Source organism: Camelus ferus, chromosome 8 (genome assembly GCF_009834535.1).
Source record: "Camelus ferus isolate YT-003-E chromosome 8, BCGSAC_Cfer_1.0, whole genome shotgun sequence".
Classification (NCBI taxonomy): Eukaryota; Metazoa; Chordata; class Mammalia; order Artiodactyla; family Camelidae; genus Camelus; species Camelus ferus.
The window spans coordinates 50399144-50424903 of NC_045703.1; the positions used below are offsets into that span (position 1 = coordinate 50399144).

The 25760-nt window shown below is 39.0% G+C and overlaps 1 protein-coding gene across 4 annotated transcripts in view; it reads right to left on the minus strand.

Annotated features, from left to right (window-relative positions):
- Positions 1 to 25760, minus strand: part of MAP3K5 (mitogen-activated protein kinase kinase kinase 5) — a 202219-nt gene that overhangs the window by 173135 nt on the left and 3324 nt on the right. Inside the window, exon 1 of one of the 4 annotated variants that reach the window (XM_032485004.1) lies at positions 224 to 778. The exons of 2 other annotated variants lie outside the window; for them this stretch is intronic. In XM_032485004.1, coding sequence (XP_032340895.1) covers positions 224 to 641 — 418 coding nt within the window. In that variant the 5' untranslated portion in view covers positions 642 to 778. Of the gene's footprint in view, positions 1 to 223; positions 1380 to 25760 lie in introns of those variants that run through there. One more of the 4 variants, XM_006188485.2, reaches the window with a different exon arrangement.

The following is a 25760-nucleotide window of genomic DNA, read 5'->3' on the forward strand; positions in this document are numbered from 1 at the left end:
GCTCTTATACCAGCACACACACTCCCAGGAGCGGTGAGTGCCCAGAGCAGTCACGCTGCGATGCTCGCTGCCCCTAACGCGGGACAAGAAGTAAGTAGGAAGCAGTACTGCTGCCCAGAAGTTGTTTTTTTAACTACCTAGAAAAAAAAAATTTCCCCCCTTTGGTGGCCAGGAAAAACGTGGCCCCTGACTGCGGAGGATGGGGAAGGGGTTGCACACGCACCTGCATTGTAAAAACGGTCCAGCACCGCGGTTTCCCCAAAGTCCAGTTTACCAAAATGCAAGGTCTCCAGGGTGGCGCCCACCACCTCGCACGCCTCCCGCAGGCACTGCAGGGCCTCGCTCTCGGCCACCACCAGCTGCCCCTGGCTCGCTTCGTTGATGACATATGCCACTGTGGTCCGTCGGCCGCCACCAGAGTTGCCCCGGCATCGGGTGGCGCTGCTCCCCGAGGTGGCACTGGGACTCCCGGTGCCAGGGGCGGCGGCACTCTCCACGTTCCAGAAGCTGCCCGCTGGCGGCGGTGGCAGCTGGTTCTCCTCGCCCTCGGCCACCGCTGCCGCTCCTCCCCTCCGGTAGCTGCCGCCCTCGGCGAAGGGTGGCACGGAAAAAGTGATGCCCTCGCCCGCCTCCGCGCTCATCTCTCCGGACCGGGCTGCAGCGACGGCGGCGTCCCCCGCCCAGCCGCACCGTCTGGCCAGCCACAGCTCCGGGCTGCTCCGCGCGCGCCGGGCTAAGCAGCTGCCATCCCGCGTCGCGCCTTCCGCGCCCCGCCGCCGCCTCCTCTCCAACGCCCTCTCCCCCGAAGGGACGCCGCTGCCAGGCGGCGGCTCGCCCCTCCTCGGCGCCTCCGTGGCCGCGCCGCTCGCCCGCTGCAGGGTGTAGAGTACAAGGGGTGGGGAAGCCGGGTTGAGCGGGAAGGGACAGAGCTTCCTTTTCTTGGCGGGCAGACAAGTCTGCTGGCGAACCTGCGCCGCGGTGCAGCTCAAGGGCGCCGCTCTCGGGGTGCGGTGCGCCCTGGCCACCGGGAGCGCAGCCCCGGCTCCTTCCGTGCCGGGCGCCCTGGGAGGGGCCGGGAAGGCGCCCTCTGGGTGGGGAGCTACCTGGACAGCACCTTACGGGCGGGCGGGCTCCCTCGACTGCGTCCCGGAGCAGCGGCAGTGGCCGCCGAAAGGATCCGCCTCCTTCCTTGGCGGCAGCTCCCCTTCATCTGCTCTATTTCTTCCTCCTTCCCTGGCCCCGTTTCTCTTCCGATAGCCGCGGCCGCTTCGTCCCAGCACCCGCCTGGCCGCTCGAGTCTCGCCGCTCCTGGCAGCCACTCGCCCTGTCAGCCACCGGCTTCTGGCCGCCCACTCGTCGCGGCACCGAAAGTTTGGGCCCGCCCCGGGGGAGGGCGCTGCTGGGAAGCTCAAGCCCGGACGAAACCGACCGCGCCGCGGCTCCCGGACCACACTCAGTCCAGCCCCGACAGCCGCGCGGGGCCAAGGTTCTCTGCTGTTACCAACCAGACCCCCACCCAAGAAGACCTGGAGTAGGCAAACATGGGAGCGCACGCGACGACAGGATGGCGCAAAAAAAGTCTCTCTGGCGAATACTCGGGTCTTCTGAGCCAGCGCGAGGGGCATTTGCAGCGCTCCCCATGGCCACGGCGCCCCCTTCCGGCCCCAGCCCGCGTCGCTCCGCGGCCGGTCCAGTCCCGCGTGCGGCGCTGGCTGGACTGGGGCAGCGCCGAGAAGCCTACGTTGAGCTAGACGCGAGGATTTCAACCAGCGTCCTGCAGCCGGGCCTGGACTGGAGAATGGCTTATTGATGACGGTGGCTCCCTGGAAGTGGCAGGCTGAATTTATCGGGTCGGCCTCTGGTACTTTTCATTTTCAAATTTTCAATAGCTGCACTGTCAATGAGACTAGCTCCAACTGTTGAACGATAGAGCATTCACATTTGAGTTTTTTTTTTTTTTTAATTTCCCACAATGCGCCATACTAAGTTGAGATAGAAGACCGGTTCTATACCCGGCTTGGCAAATCATCATCCGTCAGATGAAAGAGGGTAATTAAGTTATTACTTATATATCTTTTTAAATTGTGCCACAGTGGGGGCGGGGAAATGACTGGATTGCTTAAGAGCAATCAAAAAGTATCTACTTATCTGGGGAGCAAAAACAGATGTGTAAGTTCTCAGAGAACTCTAGAATGCTACAACTTTAGGGAAAGCAGTAAAAGTTGCAGTGAAATAAAGTTAACAGATTTGGACTTCCCATCTCCAAGGACTGAGATGAATGAGTTCTATGAAAAAGGTAAAAGAACACTACAAATTACGTTTAAGCTAGGGGAAAAAGGAAGCATAAAACAGTTGAATAATAAACAGTTAAAAGAAGGAAGGAAATAGTAATATTGGAAAACACCTAACAATTGCACAATTGTATCCGCACAGTTCTATCCTAAATGAAGCAAAACGACATTAGCTTTTTCTGAAGTTTTAAACAATAGAAGTAAATTTCTAGTAAGGAAACTGGAATCTATGTGACCCACATGTGCTTTTGAACTTGATAGCATTAGGAAAGTAGATATTTAGTGAATCAGTGATCATACAGAAACAAAACTGTTGAAAATGGGCTGCTAATAGATATACATATATTTTTTAACATTTCCAACAATTTGTCAAACCTCCAAACTTCTGTGAGAGTAGATACTCTTGCACCCCATACTGACCCAGAACAATAAACACAGGAAAGTTATTGGTAACTTGTCTGGAAAACTAAAATGCCCTAATTCTCATATAGCATTTGACTACACAAATAAGGCTATTTTCTAAAACCCACAATTTTTCTAAATTGTTATTTTCTAAAATGTTATTTTCTAAACCCTACGGTATTTAGACCATTTCACCTTTGCTTCCCTTCCAGATCTTTTCAGAGCCATTTTTCATATACAGTTTTGTTTTACTTTGCTTGCTTTATTTTACTTTGAGTTGATTTAATAACTTTAAAGATATTACTGATTACTAGTACACAAACCCCTTACTAGTACACAAACCCCAAGACAATGCTGAAAGACTACTTCTCTTGGTCCCAAGACTCTCCCCCTTTAAATGGCATGGTTTAGCTGATTAATCTTACACAGCATGTGTATAAGATGAGCATAGGTGAAACCAAATGAAATTTCCATTTTTATAGCTGAAACGGTTGATTGTGTGTAAATTCAGATGTTTCAACCTAGAACTCAAATTTGGAACCTGTGTGTAGGCTGGGGCACCAGGCAGAGGACATGGGCGTGGTGCTGAAATCCTGCCTGCCCTCAGCTTGCCCTGCCTGCCTTAGGGTGTCTGTCAAGAGGAATGAAAGCCTTTTTCTAATTTGATCAACCAGAAGTTTTGCTTTTTGCAATTTGTCTATATAGAAGGAGCACCTTCTTCTAACCCCAAAGCACATCTAATATGGTAGTGGTGGACAGGAGAAAAACTGTTGCCTATCTTGTGCTTTCAGGTCTCTTCCTGAAGAGGCAAAATGGTGAATTTTAAACCTGAAATGGGCAGGTGTCTCCTAGCTAGCTGGCTTTTGCTTCAGTGACAAGTGTGCCTCTTCCTGTGCATCCTCAGGTAAGATAAGTGGGAATACAATATACTCTTAATTCCAAAAAGTACTTAATGCTACATACAAAACAAGGTAAATATAATTGTAAATTATTAGAAATCAATAAGGAAGCCAATAAAAGCCAATAAAAGTATCAAGCGGCTAGGATAAATTAAGAATTCAACTGATTGCTAAATTTAGGTGCCAAAATGTGTTTTGGCTGCCAAAATAAAAAGAAAACACAGAAGAGTACACATATTCATATGAAAAGTCAAGTCTTAACCTGGCACTGAATTCTATAAAGACTTTATTATGTAGAATCTGATAGAAGGGACATTGGGCAATGCAATGCAATTAAATATGTATTTATAAGAAATTGTACATGTTCTTATACATGTTCTTCAAATTTAGGCTTAAGATTTTTAAAGCCAAGAACATAATATTAAATATTAATTCAGTGAAAGTATTTCCGTGGAATCTAAAATAAGTCAGATACAATGCTTTCTGGTTATATTAACTTTATAAATGAGAGAATTGAGGAGATTATACCCAGTTGCGCATATGAGCTTACAACTAGGCATTCTGCATTGGGGAAAAAAGGAATTCAAGGAAACAGAAAAATAACATATTGATTAGATCCTTACCAGAAACAGCAGGCTTTCCTAGAAGTTTTTGGCAAAGATTAAATCACAGTCAATGAATGATAGAATTCTAATCTCATAGAGTCTGTGACATCATTACACTTTAAAAAGGCATGGCAGCATGGTCAAAATTATGTTCACTTCCACTTAGAGATGGGCCTTGGGAAGCCTTTGCAAACACCTGTAGGTAGGGCAAAGAATTTTCCTGATAAAGAGCTAGATGAATATAAGGGAGAGATTTCTGCTTCTAATTATGACAGGTTAGGTAATACTGATCAACCCTCTCACTAAAGAAGACTAAGAATGCTGGACAAGATTTAAAATTTAAAATAAAGGCATCAAAGAACTAATGAGATAATGAGGAGCTATCTGGCCAGATTCTGGAAGGAGGAACAGGGATTTAGAGGTGTGCCTCAAGTTGGGGCTCCTTTGGGCCTGGGACTTTTTGTGGACTTGAATGAGGCAGCTGGGAGGCTGAACTGCATTCTTGACACCTGAAAGTATGAAAAAAAAAGTAAGGATGTTAGACAGTCTAGAAACAGGGGTGAACTGTATGTGAAATGACCCTTTCATAGGCAGCAACCCTTCCTCTAGACATCTGAGTGGCCCAGAAAAAAGTCTCGAACCCTGAAATCAGATTAAGGTGATTCCAGGCTTCCAGTAAACAAAATTCACTCTAGAGGAAGATAACATCCTGGACCATGAATTATTTCTACAAATATAAGATCTATAGATGTAGACAAACATTTGGATGCATGGTAGAATGGTAGAGTATGAGCAAGAATATGACTCCAATCCTGCCTTGGCCCTCTGTTCCTGAGTTCTCCCCTCCAGATCCACTCTCGGTTCATATCCCCATAGTCTCCACCCCTGGAGGCTATTCTGTATGAATTAAATCAATGGGTTTCCTTGCTTTCCGTTTACCAACTGGGTTTGGCAGTGGGACATCCAAGCAGGGGACCTGAGGAAGGACAGATATTGGGACACATCAGGCTGGCTGTGTTCCTCAATAGAACTTGTTACTCTTCTCAAGATGGCAGATCCTGTAGGACTTACAGGCTTTCCTACTTGTCCCTCACTTTGTCCTTTGGCACCTAAAAATGATACCTCTGAAGTTACTAGCTCCAAGTTCCTGCACAATCCCTTAAAGCTTTCCAAATCCCCTCCACACTTTTGCAATTAGTCCTTTTGTAAATAAACCTACCTCAAATTATCCTGTTTCCTGTTGAGACTCTAATAATTACCAATGAGCTTTTAGAAATTAGAAAACTAATTTAACCTCTTTGAGTTTATTTCTTCATCCATAAAATAAAGTGGTGTATTAGATTAAAATGAAAATCCTTTAAAGCCCTAGTGTGCTGTGTTTAAATATTCTGTTGAGATACCAGTTCTTACACTGAACTGCAATGTGTAAAGAATGAAAATACTACTGGGTAAACAAAGAGTAAATGAAGGAATGTTATCTTTATGGAAATATTTCATCTAATATATATAAAGATTCTAAGATAGTTAGAATATCACCATTTGCAACTCAGTGAATTTGGATCCAGGTATGGATGATCAATATCACTAAAGATATCACCAGATATCTATCATGTGCCTCCTGATAGAAAAACAGACCACCAGTTATAAGACAGTCATACCATAGCCAGGAAGCATGAATCTCATCAAGGCCCTAGAATCTGAAGCTGAGATTCAACAACTAATTCCAGGAAATATAGAGGACCCAAAAACAGGTTAAAATACTCCTTAGGTACAATGAGTAATTCTAGACTATGGGAAGCTCTACAGGTAAATGGCTGGTTTTGTTTGGTTTTGGGTTTTTTTGCACAAATAAAGTAATACCAGTATAACTGATGCTAAGTTGATTTTCTAGTAATAGCATGGTCAAATGTATCTTAGAGCCATTTCCATTTGAAAAAATAACAAATGCCCATCACCATGGTAACTGCTTTAATATGCATATCTCACATCTCCCATCTTTATAATGAAGAAGCCAGGATCCTGGAGGAAAGAGGTTACCCAATGTCAGGCAAGGAGTTAGTAACAAGACCAGGGTTCCAATCCAGAGCTTGTGCTGCTTATTGTAATCGGAGGATAAAACAACCACATCAGAAAATATCAAACAGCCTGCTTTTTCCATTGTAGTATAAGGACATGCAACCAGTTCATTTAACAGCTGCATAAACTTTAAAAGAAGGGTAATGAGAAGTTAAGACGAAGTCTCTCTACCAAATTTGGGATTAAAATATCATGTCAAAAAACCATTCTTCCTTCTTATTCTGGAAGCTGTGTACAGTAGCTGTGTTTCTAAACTCTTCCGTCAGAAGCCAGGGAGAGCAGTCTTGGGAAATAATCTGAGGTTAAAGTAAACAAGGGTGAATATGGTTTGTGTTTGTTTGATACCTCTGTTTTGTCTTGAAGTTTGCCATTTATTTCATAATTAGTGCTAATTTGTTTTAATGCAAAATGATGTTTTGGGTTTCTCAATTCTCCAAGAAAACTCTGTTCTCCTGGAAGACGAACCCGCCTCCTTTGTATATCCAGTAGCTTCTAATTCTAATTCTCACTCTGTCAGCTTCAGCAAACTCCTGAAGCAGTTATTCTTAGCCAGGACACAGATCAGATTCACCTGAGGAATTTTACACAAGTACAGACCCTCCCTCCTCAAGCCCCAACCCCAGAGATAATGATTTAAATACATTTAAGAATAGGATGCCTTCAATGCCTATAGGATTTGATAAAGTAATTTTGTTATCTAAAGATCTTGGGATTATTTTAATCTTTAAGTGATTCAATACATGCTTAAAAATGGACAAAGTTACTGGAGTTCAGCTACAAAAGTACTAAGATCTTCAACACTTAAAGAAGATTGTCATAAATTCTAAAGCTGAGTAAAATGATCCTCCACAGACAAGCATAGAAATCTGTCCTACTATTCCTCTTGCAGAAGCCATACAAGTGGATAATAACACCCCCAAACTTTTTAGTATAAAAGCTCACCTTGAAAAAAAAAAAGAAATTTAAAAAAACAAAAAAGAAAAAAAAAGCTCACCTTGAATTCTATTCTAAAACATTTAAAACAATGCGTTATTTATAAAAGACTTAAAATATCAGGAATAAGTTACTTCATTGAATAAACTATATGTTATATTGAATGACTCCTGTAAAATTTATGATGGCATCCAATCTGTTAAACTACTTAGACAAAAAATATTTTTACTTGGGTTTTTTTTTTATTGCACTCACCATATACCTTCTTCTTTTGACTCATCTTAATCTAGCAAATATTTAAGCCTAAGTATAAATGACAAGGGAGTGGTTCAGGAAATGGCTGAAGTAAAAGTCACAAGTAAAAAAAAAAAAAAAGTAACTATTTAAATTTAGATTAATTAAAGTTAAATCAAATTAAACATTTAATTTCTCAGTCACGATAGCCACATTTGAAGTACTCAGTAGGCTGTGTGGTTAGTGGCCACTTTATTGGACAGCACAGGTGTAAAACATTTCCATCACTGCAGAAAATCTACTGGACAGAGCTATTATAGAAAGAAAGGTGTTTGCCATAATACCTCAAAGGATTTGTATTCATTCATTTAGCTCTATAATAAGATTTAAGTATTAAACAATAAAGTATGCTCCCAATTGACCTCACTTCTACTGGAGAGACAGGTATGTAAAGAGATTGAGCTGCAATCGAATATAGAGTGGGAGTAGGAGCTATACCAGTCCAGGTGGACCAATTCTAGGTCCATACAAAAGCTTGCAAAAATGTACAAACATGAGTGATATGTTGAATTTTAGAAAACTGCCAGCAGTTCAAGTACTAATACATGTAAACGAGCCATAGTTGTAATAGTTTCATAGTAATTATAGTCTTATAGTTGTACCACCACCACCACCACCACCACCACCAGCCCTCTATTGCTCCTCATTATGAGACAGGCTGGGACCCAGGGCCCTTTACTGCAGTGCTTGCACCTGGACAGATGTCTCCTCTCCTTGCGCAACAGAATACAAAGGGGCTATAAGGGATTATAAATAACTGCATGCATGCGCAATTGGGGCAAATTATGAACAATAAGATACAAAAAGGCCAAAACCCAACTGCCACTTCTGAGGTGCCCAGAGCAAAAGCAGGGGACTATGCATGATCCGTGCACACAGCACCACCAATGCAGTGGGCAGACCACCTCGGCCACCCCTCTGGCCCAGCCCACCGCTCCACCTCTACCCTCATCCCATTTAAGGGACCAGTTTGCCCCACCTCGGGGAGTAAGCAAGGGAACTTGTTACTTGTTTTCACTCCCTGGCGCGGCAGCACGAGTCCCAGTTGCCTGAATTCCTCTCCTGGCCTCTTATCAATTTCTATTGATTAAAGAGTCCAAGAACCCAGGTGGGTAACAATTATTTCTATGAAACTGCTTCTACTACAAGTGCTACTACTACTGTTAGCGGATGGGGGGACTCCAAATCAAAAAGCCCACCAAATGGGTGTACAAGTCTCCCCCCACACCACCAATACGTGGATCCTTGTCCACAGACAGAAAGAATTCTCAAATGAGGCAGAGGGACAAAGTGAAAAAGAACTGCTCTTATTGTTCAGAGAGGAAAAAAAGGAAAAACAAAACATGAGTTGGGAGCCATCAGCCAGGTAGCTGGCGGAGACAGCTCCAGCTACTGGCTGGGCTGTGGGGTCTTTTATTAGAAGGCTCTGCCATCACTGTCTTCATTTTGGTGGTGTTAATTATTTTCTACTGTAGGCTTCATCCTCCCTCAGAGTTCAGCCCTGAAACAAAAGGCAATTAGCAGAAACTTTGGTGGGAACAGAGGACGAGATACTGGGGTATATCTTGGGGATCTAAGGAGCCAGTTGTGAGATAAATGTCCTGTCCTCTCATCAGCTGGGCACTTCCTGCCCCTTGTTGTTAATCAGCCAGGGTCAGTAAGCCTGCCTAACCTCCTCTCTCACTACCACAACTACCACTATTACTAGAATGCTTGCGTGGTATGCTAGTTGTTAAGAAACAAATACAGAAACTGAGGCTGAGGCGTGATTTTGAAGCATCTTCATGTAAGTTTAAGTTTAATTTCATCCTATAAGAAAAGGAGACATTCAAGGATTTTAAGCAGCAGAGTAATATGATCCCATATATATTTTAGAAAGAAAACTATGGCTTGGTATAGAAATTTATAAAGTTAAGATGCTTCTGTAACATGCCAAGCCTGGCCTTGGGAACGAGCAGTGATCTTATTGCATCTCAAGTCTCCCCAAGCTGAAATGATTTTTGATAGAATCTTTGATTTGCTTCTTTTTGAAAGTATAGTTGCCAATATTTAAATTTTTATTTCTCAGAAGTTATAGCAGTTTTAATACAAAGTTAAAGGCATCCCTTCAATTTTGATAAACAAATCATGACAATCACATATGCAGAGCCACAGTAAGAGATTTTGTGTAAGCAACGAAAACCAAGTCTCACTTCCAAAACCAAAAAAATGACCTTTTTGTGAAGACATTGGGGCTCATGCAACAATGCGAGGTTGGTGTCCAGGCTCAGAAAAGGCAGAAACCAAGAGCCCTCAAAGGCCAGGAGCTACAGCTGAGGTCACTCCACAGGAAAGTAGCTGTGACTTTGTCCTGAATAGATGTCACAGCTATTTTTTGTGACACTACAGTTGTTAAAGACATAGGCTTCTAAAATAAACAGTGCTGCTTAATGAATAAATAGATCAATGAGACAGAATAGAAAATCCAGAAATAGATCAAATTACATGGGAAAATTTAGTATAAGATAAAAACAGCCTTTTAGATTATTGGAAAAGAAGGACTTTTAAAAAGCGGTGTTGGAATAACTGCAAAGACATATGGAAAAGATAAAATTGGATTCTTTTCCCACACCACACACCAAGAAAAATTCCAGATGGATATGAGATCTAATTATAAAAAATGAAACTATGTGAGTACTCAATGAATATATGGGTTTATTCTTTTCAACTTAGGAGCAAGGAAAACTTTCAGGACTATGACTCAAAATTCAAAAACTAAAAAGGAAGAATAGCTAAACTTAATAAAATAAAAATAAAAAGCCTTTCTATGGCAAAATATATCACAAACTAGACAGACAGATAGCAAACTGGGAAAAAATATCTACAGCTGATAGCACAGCTCATAAAAACAGAGAAGAGACCAAAAATCTTACAGAAAAATGAGCTATAGAAAGCCATAGGCAATTCATAAACATGGAAATACAGGTTTCTTTTACCCTTATAAAAAGATGCTCAACCTTATTCATAATGAGGCAAATGCAAATTCAAATTTTACTAGTATTCCATTTTTCACTTACTATGTTGCCAAAAGTCCAAAACTTTGACAATACGCTCCATTGATGAGGCAATAAGAAAATGGGCACTCGTTCATTTCTGATGAAATAATAAAAAGATAAACTACCTGCAGAGGGAAATTTGACAATATCTAGCCAAACTATATACATTTACCCATGGCCTAGCAATCCTACTTCTAAAATTTTTGATAATCATAGGTTTTATTTAAAACTAGACAATATTTAAAACTGTCATTTTTTTCCCCATTATCTCTTTGAAGTTCTTTGCCTATTTCCTATCTTTGAAGTCCCTTTGAAGTTCCTATTCTTCTCTCGTGGCTTATTAATTTTTTTTAAGCTTATATCTGATTTCAGAAAAAAAATACATTATTTTTTAAAGTTTATTTTACACTACTTTTAGCTTCATACAAATACATTCACAGACCCTGCCTTCTGGATAAAACAATTTCAAGTACAGTAGTCAACCTCCAGTTCTTTATATTTCACGTACTTAACCAAAGCTTCCTGATTTCAATTGAATCATGTTTATAATACACAAGTCTCAGATAATCCTTCTTGAGCCCTGAGATCTCTGAATGCCATTTCCAGTTCAACAGACTTCTAATATGTCTGTCTGAGTCACAGCACTCCAAGCCCTTTTTGGGCAGAATAGAAACTTTTATCTGTAGAACAGATTACCTCACACTGCAAAATAGTCTCACGTTTATAAATATTTAAAATCCATCAACAGCTCATTGCCTTCTGTTCTTCTGAGATTCTTATTTCAGACTTGGACAGTTCTTTACCCTTTGTAGTCTAGGCTTATTCTGATTTTTAATTTCTTAAGTACTAAGCTTTAGAGTATGGGGAAGTTAATTTCAGTACATCTGAGTTCTTCTGGAAGTGAAGAAGTCCATTAAGGTTGGTGGGGTGAAGTCCACTGGAGCTCAGAACTTTTATAAGGCCCATATCCTGGTAATTCTAAGTCCATTACTTCTAGGATATTCACTGGGATATTCAGGCCAGCTTCTCCTCAAAGTGCAAGGCAACTAGAAAAAAGTGCCAGGGAATAACCAGTGTGGCTAGGGTTATGGGTGGTTCTGGAATAACGCTGTATCTAGATCAGAGTGCTGCCAGAGGCTCGATCTTGGTTTTAAACCCAGGCCCATGTAGTGAGAGGTAGAGAGAACAGAAGTTTGCGGCTCCAGGAGAGGGAATGAGGGGTGTTGAACAGCCAGGATTAACAGCCATGGCAGAGTTTTTAAAGTCACTCCTTGTATGTAAACTGAAAGAAATTACCTAGTCTAACCTGCTTTTGTATGAGTTCCATAGCACGATTCCCATCAGCATTTCCTGGGACCTGAGCTTTGTAACACGAATACTTTGCTAAGTACTCAAGTGTCATAATCACACGAGGGAGACTGAGTCCCGTGACCTAGCATGAAGAGATTAGATAGAAATAGTTGCTCACAATAGTTGGAAAATGAAAGCATTCTACGTTTACTCCAAATGAGCTGAGACTTTTTTTTTAAACATTTTTTATTGAGTTATAGTCATTTCACAATTTTGTGTCAAATTCCAGTGTAGAGCACAATTTTTCAGTTATACATGAACATACATATATTCATTGTCACAATTTTTTTCACTGTGAGCTACCACTAAATCTTGTATATATTTCCCTGTGCTATATAGTATAATCTTGTTTATCTATTCTGCATATGCCTGTCAGTATCTACAAATTTTGAAATCCCAGTCTGTCCCTTCCTACCCCCTGCCCCCTTGGCAACCACAGGTTTGTATTCTATGTCTGTGAGTCTGTTTCTGTTTTGTATTTATGCTTTGTTTGTTTGTTTTTGATTTTTTTTTTTTAGATTCCACATATGAGCAATTTCATATGGTATTTTTTTTCTCTTTCTGGCTTACTTCACTTAGAATGACATTCTCCAGGAGCATCCATGTTGCTAAAAATGGCGTTATGTTGTCAGTTTTTATGGTTGAGTAGTATTCCATTGTATAAATATACCACTTCTTTATCCAGTCATCCGTTGATGGACATTTAGGCTGTCTCCATATCTTGGCTATTGTAAATAGTGCTGCTATGAACATTGGGGTGCAGGTGTCATCCTGAAGTAGGGTTCCTTCTGGATATATGCCCAGGAGCGGGATGACTGGATCACATGGTAAGTCTATTCCTAGTCTTTTGAGGCACCTCCATACTGTTTTCCACAGTGGCTGCACCAAACTGCATTCCCACCAGCAGTGTAGGAGGGTTCCATTTCTCCACAGCCTCTCCAGCATTTGTCATTTGTGGACTTTGGAATGATGGCCATTCTGACTGGTGTGAGGTGATACCTCATTGTAGTTGTGATTTTCATTTCTCTGATAATTAGTGATACTGAGCATTTTTTCATGTGCCTATTGATCATTTGTATTTCTTCCTTGGAGAATTGCTTGTTTAGGTCTTTTGCCCATTTTTGGATTGGGTTGTTTAGTTGTTTCTTATTAAGTCATATGAGCTGCTTATATATTCTGGAGATCAAGCCTTTGTCGGTTTCATTTGCAAAAATTTTCTCCCATTCTGTAGGTTGTCTTTTTGTTTTACTTATGGTTTCCTTTGCTGTGCAGAAGCTTGTAAGTTTCATTAGGTCCCATTTGTTTATTCTTGCTTTTATTTCTATTGCTTCAGTAGACTGTCCTAGGAGAACATTTTTGAGATGTATGTTAGATAATGTTTTACCTATATTTTCTTCAAGGAGGTTTATTGTATCTTGTCTTATGTTTAAGTCTTTGATCCATTTTGAGTTTATTTTTGTGTATGGTGTAAGGGAGTGTTCTAGCTTCATTGCTTTACATGCTGCTGTCCAGTTTTCCCAACACCATTTGCTGAAGAGGCTGTAAAAGTGTCACTATATGCCAATGACATGATACTATATATAGAAAACCCTAAAAGGTCCACACAAAAACTACTAGAAATAATCGAAGAATTCAGCAAGGTAGCAGGTTACAAGATTAATGTTCAAAAATCAGTTGCATTTCTTTACACTAATGATGAATTAACAGAAAAAGAAAGTAAAGAAACAATCCACTTTAAAAGAGCACCCAAAGTAATAAAATACCTAGGAATAAATCTAACCAAATTGGCGAAAGACTTATACATGGAAAACTGTAAACCATTGATGAATGAAATTAAGAAAGACTTTAAAAAATGGAAAGACATCCCATGCTCCTGGACTGGAAGAATCAATATTGTTAAAATGACAAGGCGTTCTGCCCAAGGCAATCTACAGATTTAATGCAATCCCTATCAAATTACTCAGGACATATTTCACAGAACTAGAACAAATCATAATAAAATTTATGTGGAACCACAAAAGACCTAGAATTGCCAAAGCATTACTGAAGAAAAAGAAAGAGGCTGGAGGAATAACTCTCCCAGACTTCAGACAATACTATAGAGCTACAGTTATCAAGACAGCATGGTTTTGGTACAAAAACAGACATATAGACCAATGGAACAGAATAGAGAGCCCAGAAATGAACCCACAAAATTTTGGTCAACTAATCTTTGATAAAGGAGGCAAGAATACACAATGGAATAAAGCTGAGACATCTTTATCATGTCAATTGTGGTTCTTTATAACCAAATGCAGGAATGAGAGTTTCGTCACACCCATGTGAACTTGATGCTGACTGCCTCACTTCCAAGTATACGTGTCACTGTGATGAATGGAGTTCATATTAAGCCAAGGTTTGCAGTTTCAGTAGAGAAGAACCCTGAAAGTAATGTATTTTCTATTGTTTTGGTCATTTCAACTCCTTCTGTTTATTACCAGTTTGTGGGGGCAAAAAAAGAAACTGAGATGTGGTTTTCATATTACAAATTTTCTCTCCTGTGCCCTTTACACATGCATCTTTGCTGTGCTGCTGGTGTGGAGGGAAAGGGTTCAGATTTTTTTTTTTTTTGGCCTTTTTAGGAAGAAGCTGGTGTTTTCTATTTACATGAACATTTAGTCAGACTTGCAGAGGAAACATTTTTATTAACTTTCCCCAAAGTTTGTTAGAGAATCTAAATCTATATTAATTTTTACTTGGACTCTATCATTCATCAACCATTTCTCTGCTCACTTCTTATTCTTACTATGTACCTATTAAGCTTAGATTGTTTTAATGGGAATATGATACAGATTCACCTAAAAATAAGGCACTTCTTATCATCAGTGAACATCACTAGCCCCTCATTAACTAGTGGCCCTGACTCGTTCTAAGAATAAGTCATACCCAAGAAAGGGGAAATTAACTAAAAATTTTTTAAAATAATTTCCAATGGCATTTTACTTTTTGTATTTAATAATTATTTGTCAAATTTTATTACTTATTCATATCATTTTGATCAATAATACTAGTCATAATACTAGTATTAACAATAAATGAATGACAGCTAGTCCTAGAAAAAGATAATCCCCCAAACCATATGGTTATAGGGAACTTTTTTAAATTAAAGTTTTAGTTTAAATGTGTATTTTTCTTATAATGACATGTGATAAGGAAATCAGTAAAATAATTCTAAGGGTAAATATAGATATTACACTAGAGCAAGATTCAGAAAGGAATAATAGAATGAAATTGTGATTTCAAAGAGAAAAAGAAATAAAATTTTCTAACAGTTAAAGATGACCTTCAAGCATTTAAAAACATTGCTAATAGTCATAGGCAGCTTCTATAAAATGGCCCCCAGTGATCCCGCCTGCTGGTATTTATGCTCTTGTGTAATCCCATCCCTTTGAGACTGGGCTTGACCAAATGACTTACTTCTAACAAAGAGAATACAGCAAAAAGGATGCAGCTTCCAACATTAGAAAAAGACTGTGGTAACCAAAAGACTGTGATTTCCATCTTCTTCATCCTCTTTTGTTCTCTCTCTTTCTCTCTCACTTGTTCTGAGGGAAGCCAGTTGTCATATTGGGAACTGCTTTATGGAGAGCCCCATGTGGCAAGGAACTGAGGGAGGATTCCAGCCATTGGCCAACAAGGAACCAAGCCCTTAGCCCAATAGTGCACAAGGAGCTGAATCCTGCTGACAAGTATGTGAGTAAACGTGGAAGCAGATCCTCCTTAGTCAAGTCTTTAGGTGAGACTGAAACCCTGGCTGATCCCTTGAATGCAGTCCTGTGAGACAGCTTGAGTGATCTGACCCAGAGAATCTGTGAGAAAATTAATGGTTGTTTTCAACTGCTTAGTTTAGGGACAGTTTGTTACACAGCACTTGATAACTAATACAATAATGGTGAATCAAATGGCTGTTGTTTTCAGAGTCCATTGGTCACGTTTAGGAATAATAAAATATTTTGAATTTTATTTTAAAAGTATTTTTTATTTTTTATTTTATTTATTTTTTATTTTATTTATTTTTTAATGGAGGTGGTGGGGATTGAACCCAGGACCTTGTGTGTGCTCTATCACTGAGCTATTACCCTCCCCACTTTGAATTTTAAAATGACATTGTTTTTCAATAAGCTTGAAATTACATCATTTACAGCTATTTAAACTTACGAGAAAACATTTTAGAAGGCAACTTAAAACCTGTGTAGGGTTCATAATTTTTCTAAATTCTTTTAAGGAGTACATGAGTGAAAAATTAGCCGAGTCCTAACGGCATCGGGAAACCCCATTCCTTGGTGATAGTGATAAAGGTTAAGGGAGAGAATTAAGGCAAGTGGGAACTAAAGAGTTAAATTATCTGCCTTGGGAAAGTAAGGTTAGAACTTGAGCCAAGCTAGAAAGTACAGAAGGAAAATAATAGCCTCTACCAAATGAGAGTTTACAGTTAAAGTTACCTCATTTAATCACCATTAACAACACTTTGAGGGAGATCTTATCACTATGGAGATTTAAGGAGGACATTCTATTATACCTATTATACCCCATGTTGCTCTGTTGAGTTGAGCCTACAGAAGAGGCACTCGTTTACCCAGCCGTTTATCCATTTGGGCCAATATCCATTTATGGGATATGTCTACCCATTTAACCCATTTATCCAATGGATAATCTAGGGAATGTCCGTACATGTGCAGCTCACCTACAGTATTAATCCTGCCCCAGACTGAAAGTGGACAATTGGATGTCAGACTCTCCTCATCATACAAGTAAAACGCGCAAAGCCTGGGTTCAATCCCAAGTCCCTGATTCTGAAGGCCTGTGCTCTTAACAGCGCTGTCTTTCCAGAACACAGGAAAAATGATGAAGAGCATTTTCTACTATGTTCAGATTACATCAATCACTCAGATTCTTGCCACTCATTCTACATAAAAGCTTAGTAAATATATGTCTAGAACTAATACTCTTGCTAAGATCTAAAACTTTTTTTATTGTAGTAAATTTATACATACTGTAAAACTTACCATTCTAACCAATGTTTAATATATATTTTTATTAAAGTATAGTCAGTTTACAATGTTGTGTCAATTTCTGGCGTACAGCACAATGCTTCAGCCATACGTGTACGTACATATATTTGTTTTCATATTCTTTTTTGCCATAAGTTACTACAAGATATTGAATATAGTTCCTTGTTTTTTATCTATTTTATATATAGTAGTTAGTATGTGTAAATCTTGAACTCCCAATTTATCCCTTCCCACCCGCTTCTCCCCAGGTAACCGTAAGTTTATTTTCTATGTCTGTGAGTTTGTTTCTGTTTTGTAAGTAAGTTTGTTTGTCTTTTTTTTTTAAAGACTCCACATATGAATGATATATGGTATTTTTCTTTCTCTTTCTAGCTTACTTAAGTGTACAGTTCAATGACTTTGCATTCACATTGTACATTTACATTGTTTTGCAACTATCACTGCCACCCATAGCCCAAACTTTTTCATCTTCCCAAGCTGAAACTCCACAACCATTAAATAATTCCCTATTGCCCCCTCCTTTCACCCCAGCAACCACCATTCTACTTTCTGTCCCTATGAATTTGACTATTCTAGGTACCTCATATAAATGAAATCATACAATTTTGCCCTTTTGTGGATGGCTTATTTCACTTAGCATACAGTGTTCTCAAGGTTCATGCATGTTGAAACCTGTGTCAGAATTCTTTTCCTTTTTGAAACAGAATAGTATTCCATTGTACACGTATACTACTTTTTGTTTATTCATCAGTCTATCAACGCTTGAGTTGCTTCCACTTTTTTGCTATTATGAAAATGCTGCTATGAACATGGGTGTATGAATACCTGTTTGCATTCCTGCTTTCAATTCTTTTGGGTATATACCAGGATTGGAATTGCTGGATCATGTGGTAATTCTATGTTTAATTTTTTGAGGAATAGCTTGACTATTTTGCATGTTCACTGCATCGTTTTACATTCCCAGAAGATTTAAAAACTTTTAACAGGAAAGTATAACTAAAATAATAAGTGATAAGTGATATACAATGAGTAATATAGACAATTACCCCACAATTATGGACTCTCAGAGCTTGAAGGGCCTTTAAAGTTCATTAGTCCAAATATCCATCATATTTGAAGATAATGCTTAAAATATTTGGATGAAGATTATGTTACCATCAAGCAAACACTGATTAAAGGCTTGCTATGTGCCCACCACAATGCTGCACAGAACTAAAAGGAAAAAAGAAATTACCTTTCCTTTTCTGGAATTCTTTCCACTAACTAGCATATGCAGCCTCAAACATAGCAACCTGTTCATTTACCTAGGATAATAATTCACCTGGGTGGAAAGACCATGTATTTCAATTATTTTACTTCCTGTCTATCTCCATGGGAGAGAGAAACTAGTTTCAAAAAAAGATATGGGTTGGTAAATATTTGCAGTTAGTGTCTTTATGAGGTCACCATAGTAGTTATAAAAGCAAAGCAATTTAAATATTGTAGATCCTTACAGAAACCTTACATCTAGCCATGCCCACCTACATAATTTTTGTTACTCTTCCACAGCATTGGCGAGGTTTAGAAGTTATACAACTCTGAGGCTTAATGAGTGTTTTGATGAAAACATTTCCTGTCTTAGTTGTGAAAAGCCAAGCACCCGGAAATGATGATAAGGACAGGTGGTAGACAAGCATATTGTGAGAATAAAGGGAGCTCTTTCTAAGTGCTGCTAATGCTCTGTTCTAAGTACTGGAAGTGGTCTCTCTGCTGGGCCTTGAATGGCCTGGTATCCTCTGTCCTCTCTGTTAAAAGTCACAATAAGGGAATATTATTCAGCCGTTAAGAGGAAAGAAAGCCTGTGATTTGTGACACTCTGATAAGTGAAATAAACCAGACACAGAAAGACAAAAATACTGCATGATCTTGCTTACATGTGGAATCTATAATAGTTGAACTCATAGAAGCACAGAGTAGAATGATGGTTTCCAGGGGTTGGCAGTGGGGGAAGTGGGGAAATGTTGGTTAAAGGATAACAAAGTTCCAGTTATGCAAGATGAATAGTTCTGGAGATCTAATGTACAGCATAATGACTATAGTTAACAATAATGTATTGTATACCCAAAATTTGCCAAGAGGGTAGATCTTAAGTGTTCTCACCACACACATACATGCATGTAACTATGTGAGGTGATAGATATTTTAACTAGTTTGATTGTAGAGATCATTTCACAATGTGCATATATATATAGCAAAATATGTATAAATATATACAGTTACTATATATCAATTATACCCCAGTAAAGCAGAAAGAAGAGTCACAATAAGGTGTGCATGACAGAGAGAACCGTAAGCCTTAGTCTTCTTGGTCGTGCAGAATCTTAGAGATCAACCTCTTTAATACCTATAAACCTTTAATTTTTTTCCTCCATGAGCCCCAGAAATGTCAGATTTCATAAGCAGTTAATCAGAAGTTAATATCAATGTCAGGGAATAAGTGTAACTGCACTGCATTCATATAATTTCAGCCTAAAAACAAAGAAAATTCAAACTTTAGGCTGGCCTTTGCTGTAGAATTATAAATGTGCAATTCCTGTTTGGCTCTTGAAATATTTAGATTAGTTTATCTAACCTTGTTATAGGTGTCAAGACCTCCTAGCTATAAATGACTGATCCAGTTGAAACTTTTCCATTTTATACAGGAAGAAATAAAAATCTCAGGAAAATACGGAATTGAGAATTAAAGGGCAAATTGAGATGAACACTCAGGATTCTCTGTCCCAATGCTTACTTGCATTTTAAAGAGGAATCGTCAAGTAATTAATTAAAAAAGTCACAGGGAATAAATTTCTAGTACTGGAATTTCAGGCAATTCTTAAGTCTAATTCCACCTACAGCCCAGCAAAGTCCAGACTCCACGTGGAGAGTACAGGTGTGGGTGCGAAGAGAGGGAAGGGGAGAGACAGGAGAAGATAAGAAATATTTCATGTCTCCAATCCCTCAATTGTCCAATTGAATTCAATTTGTCAAACATTTATGGAAGGCTCACTGTACACTAAGCATTCTTTAAGTTCTGGAGATACAAAACAAATTAGACCTAGACTTAACTTCAGGGTGCCTAAAATCCAGTATAGGAGTGTGTTTTATTTGTTTATATGTTTAATTGTTTTTATTCTAGAAAACCTAGCCTGTGGGATGAAATATTTTACAACGCTATGGTCACGTATTGCTAGGGAAGGAGTGGCTAATATCTCAGAGCCCTTCAGAATTTTTTCCACGGTCAGGATCACCATAAACAGTTTACTCTAGCTGGAACTAGTCTCTGTCCTTCCCAGAGAGACCACACTATTTTTAGCTTGGACTGGATAAATCTTTCTGCACCACTCTTGGCCAAGGTTCCAGCTGCTTTGGGTTTGCTCACTTCAACATTTTATTAACTTCTTTTTAGCACTGCAAAAAACTCCAGAATTTTCCAAGTTTACTCTTTGCGCTATTTCTAAAACTACAGTGAGAGTTTAGACTTGTATTATGCTGCAGTCACTCAGCAACAATGTTTCCTGAATGTCTATTTTGAGTCCCTGGGATATACCACTGAACATAGCAGGCAGATTCCTGCCCTCATGGAATATGTACTCCAGTTATTACATATAATAAAAATCCAAAATAACTGAACTCAAAATACATATACATTTTTCTCTCATGTAAAAAGTTCACATTTAGTCAGTCCAAAGTTTCTTTGATGGCTCCATTGTCGCTAAGGATCCTGACTCCTTCACCTTTTGTTCTTTCTCAGCCCTATCTCATAGCTTCCGTCCTCAGCATCACCTCATAATCAGAAAATGACTGATTTAGTCCAGCCATCATGTCCATGTTCCAGGCAGCAGAAAGTAGGGTAATGAAGGCAAAAGAGTGTGACTTCATGCTAATCAGCTCTTTTAAAATAGTTTTCCTAGAAGCCTCACCCAACTATGTTCACTTAGATGAAGGATATCTGCCAGGGAGGCTGGAAACTGTAGCTTTAAACCTGGGCATGTATATGCAACCAATAATTTAGGGATTTTATTAGCAGGGAAGGAGAGCATGGATATTGGATAAGCAAATGTCTTTGTCACATATATCTTAATCTTCAATATGATGTGTGTGGATGTGTATATATCTATATAAATAGATGATAGGTGGGTAGGTAGATAGATGGATAGACAGGTGTACAAGGAGAAACTTTAGAGCATCATAAGACAGCAGCATAATATATATACAGTACTTTTGGGGTTGTTGTAAGTGCTTTTGTAAAAAATCATATCTATAAACCCCAACTTTAAATATTAGACTTCTACCCATCTTTAAATTTTTAGAGTGCTGATCCTATCTAGACAATTATTTAAGGAGTGTGGGTTATGGGCTGTCACTCATTTCACTGAGTGAAATCCACTATTCTTGGTTCTCAAAATAATCTGCAAATTCCTGAATGTGTTTATAATCTGAATCAAAAAGATCTCCACTGATTTCCTAAATAAGAGAGAAAAAGGACTTCTCTGACAGGTCCTGTATTTGGTTCAGATAAGATAGTGTGTCCCCTGAAATCTTTGGTCTCTTAATGATATTGCAGGGAGGTGAGAGAACAGTCAGCTTCTCCCCCCTCTCCTCTTTACCACACCCTGTAGCCCCAGGAATGGGAAAGACCCATGGCTCTAAAGCAGTGGGTGTGATGGTAAGAGCTCTGGGCACCTGGATTATGCTTAGTTCTGGCTCAGTCGTGAAAGAGCCTTCTTTTCTTCTGGCCTGAGTTTCCTAATTTGTAAGCTGAAGGTGATTAATTTCAATTACTGTCACAGCATTTTCTTTAACTGCTAGAGTAATCACTACATAACTTCTTGAAAGGATTCTGAATTTGTACTTTTTTTTTTGTCTTAGATACACGTTTGATAGAAGATAGGCATATATACACACAAAAGCAACAGCATATTTTCCAGACGTCCTGACAGAGGGGAATTCCTTCAGTACTCTATCAGTCTACTCAGGCTGCCGTAACAAAATACCACACACTAGGTGGTTTAAACAACGGCCGTTTGTTTTCTCACAGTTCTGGAGGCTAGAAGTCCACGATCAAGGTTCTGGCAAATGCAGAGAGGTCTCTTTCTGGCTCATCAGTGGCCACCCTCTCGCTATGTCCTCCCATGGCAGTTCCCCTGTGTATGGACAGAGAGAAAGAGCTCTGGTGTCTCTTCCTCTTCTTATAACGACTCCCATCTTTTTGGCTGAGGGCCTCATTCTTAGGACTTCATTTAACCTTAATCACCTCCATAAAGGCTCTATCTCCAAACATAGTCTCATTGGCAAATGGGGCATCAACATATAAATTGGGGGAGGTGGACACACAACTCAGACCACCACAGATAGTAACACAGAGAGCAGTGTTCTGCAGTCAGTACTGGACAACTGTGGCAACACAGCAGGTAAACTACATATGCTATGTGTTAGTTTAATGTGTCAAATAGCTTCCTCATTTGGGGCCAAAATTATTCAAATTGGATCACTTAGCAGACAATAAGACTGGATAATTGAGTCACGCTCTCTCACTTCCCTCATTTAACTACCTGAAAAAAAAAAAGGCAAGTTTCCTTTCAAAGTGTATGTGATCTTGGATCCCATTTAATTTAATACTTACTTTTCAGTATTTATTTCTTCAGAATGCTACTACAAACATTAAGACAGTAATAATAACAAGAATAAAAACATACCTTTGTCTTTCTATTTTAAGCATTTAATCAACTTTTTCAAATAACTAAAAAGCCAATGGAGAAAGAAATATAAACTTCACCAAGCGCTATGTGCCTGGCCTGCTACTAGGCCCTTTGCATAATTTGCTCATTCAATCCTTATTAACAGCCCTAAAGGCTATTACTGTATGCATTCACAGAGAAGGAAATTGAAGTGAAGTGGCTCGCCCACAGTTGAAGTTACAAAGGTGGAGCCTAGATTTCAACCCTGATTTGCTTAATTCCAAAGCTTGATCTCAGCAGCATTATTTTGGGTAAAACTGAATATATGTAATTTGGACTAAATTAAGACATTTCTGTATTGTTAAAAAACTATGGGATAAAACTGTGTGTGGATATGGAATGGTCTCCCAGATACATTGTGGGAATTTTTTTAGCTGATAGGCGCATATGGTATAAAATTAAAAGACAAAAAAGTATACACTGACTAGTAAGTCTTGATTCCATCTTGTCTCCTAGTGGCTTCATTTTTCTTCCCTGTGGCAACCACTATTACCAGCTTCCTTGTGTTTCTTTTCAGAGAATAGTCTATGAATGTAAGAGCAGGACATCTACACACAGACACACATTTTGAAAACACAAATGGAGGCATATTAAAGCACTGTTCTACACTTTGCCTTTTTTAGTAAACAATATATTTCTCTGAGGGAGGGCACTGAAAAGTTACAGTAAGAGGGAGACTGCTTCTCAGTGTACACCCTGAATAATTTTTTAACCACATGCATGTATTTTTTTTTAAATTGTAAAACACACAAGAAAATGCCTACATATTCTTAATACTTGGGTGAGTCTTAAGAATAACTAGTACGATTTTAAAGAAAATCAAATCAAGGCCGTTTCATGTCTCTTTTAATTTTGTGGCACCATTTTTGCTTCCTGAGGAGCAAGATTTTCAGTGACATTTACTCTCTGAATTAAGCTTTGGATTACGATGCTACCTAAAATTAACTCACCTTTAACAGGAAATGTTATTCTGTTGTCTATGAGATACAGAATCCAAGTTTTGGGATAAAGTGTGGCTACAGTCTGGTGGTTTTGCTTTGAATAAAAATAACCTTCAACTGCAATAACTTTTATTTATGACAAGTCTTGGAGTCATGACATTAAGAGATAAAAAGAGTCAGAATCTATCACACTTCTTTTATACATGAGAGAGTACCAAAATGTAAAGCAATGTGTCCCAAAACACAAATCGGAGACTCCTGTTTTGACATTCAGTCCACTTCTGTCTCCATTAAAAATCCTTTAATAATTGTTATCCCGATAAATATTTTATGCATTAAATTTGTCACAAAAAGGATATGACCTCTACAACCCACCCCCGCAAAAGGAGAAAATAAGAAAAGCAATTACAATTCTTACAAACTATATTAGATGCATGTTCTTTTCAAATGTGGACATTGTTTTAGAGATGAGTTAGAATTTCTGGAAGTAGTCAACCTTGAGGGAGGATTTGAAAGAGGACAGAGATTTAGCTTGATGGATAAGAAAGCAAAGACTTTTCCTGCGTAGGGGGCAGCATTAAAGAACACCCAGGAAAGTTAGTGGGTGTAGGGAACAAAAGAATCTTTCAGAAGAAAAATGTAGGCAATCCGTGTTAGTGAGATGGGAGAGAGGCATCTTATTTTCCTTTTTAGCTTTTTGAAAGTTTTTCTCTCTGAAGGGTAGTGGAGAATAAAATTAAGTTCTAAAGCTTTTCAATTTACTTAAGAACATTAATTGCCATTAAAATTTATTTTCAATGCACTAGACTTTTTAAAAAATTCAGACTATTTTTTGAAGCAGTTTTAGGTTCACAGCAAAATTGAGAGGAAGGTACAGAGATTTCCTGCCCCTGCACATGCCATTGTCTCCCCTACTGTAAACATCTCCCACCAAAGGGGTACATTTGTTACAAGTGATGAACCTGCATTGACACATCATAATCACCCAAGGTCTACAGTTTACACACGGTTCAATCTTGGTGTTTTGCATATTCTGTGCATTTGGACAAATGTATAATGACACGCATCCATCATTACGGTATCACACAGAATATTTTCAGGGCCCTAAAAATTCTCTATGCTCTGCCTGTTCATCCCTCCCAACTCCCACCCCCTGGCATTCACTGATCTTTTTTCTGTCTCCATAATTTTGCTTTTTCCAGAATGCTATAGTTGGAATCATAAAGTATGTAGCCTTTTCAGAATGGACTTTTTTCACATAGTAACATGTACATATAGTCCTTCCATGTCTCTTCATGACTTGATAGCTCATTTATTTTTAGTGCTGAACAATATTTCATTATCTGGATGTACCACAGTTTATTTATTGAAAGACATCTTGGTTGCTTCCAAGTTTGGCAGTTATGAATAAAGCTGCTATAAATATCCACATGCAGGTTATTGTGTGGACATGTTTTCAGCTTCTGTTCTGTGGGTAAATACCAAGGAGCATAATTGTTGGATTGTATAGTAAGAGTGTGTTTAGTTTTGTAAGAAACTGTCAAACTGTCTTCCAGTGTCTGTACCATTTTGCATTCCATGGGCAATTGATGAGAGTTCCTGCTGCTCCACATCCTCACCAACACTTGGTGTTGTCAATGTTCCAGATTTTGGTCATTCTTATAGGTGTGTAGTGGTATCCCAGTTCTTTTAACAATTCTCTGTCATATGGTTTCTAGAACTCTCACTGTTCTGCTTACCTCTCTCAAGAAGCTCTATTTTATGAAGAAACTAATGCTCAAAGAGAGGAATTATTTGCTCAAAATCATACAGTCAACAATATCTGAGGGGGGAGGGTATAGCTCAAGTGGTAGAACACAAGCTTAGCATACAAAAGGTACTGGGTTCAGTCCCCAGTACCTCCTCTAAAAATAAATAAGTAAATCTAACTACCTCTCCCACCAATAAAAATAAATAAATAATAAAATATCTGAGCTAAAATTTGTATTCATCATTATTTGCAATGAATTGACTTAGAATGTAGTGATTTTTTTTTATTTTACTGTGAATAAGGCTGTTTTATACAACATCAGGGAGCCCAGAGGCTAGGAGAGGAATACCAGGCAACTTCTAAGATTTCTCTAC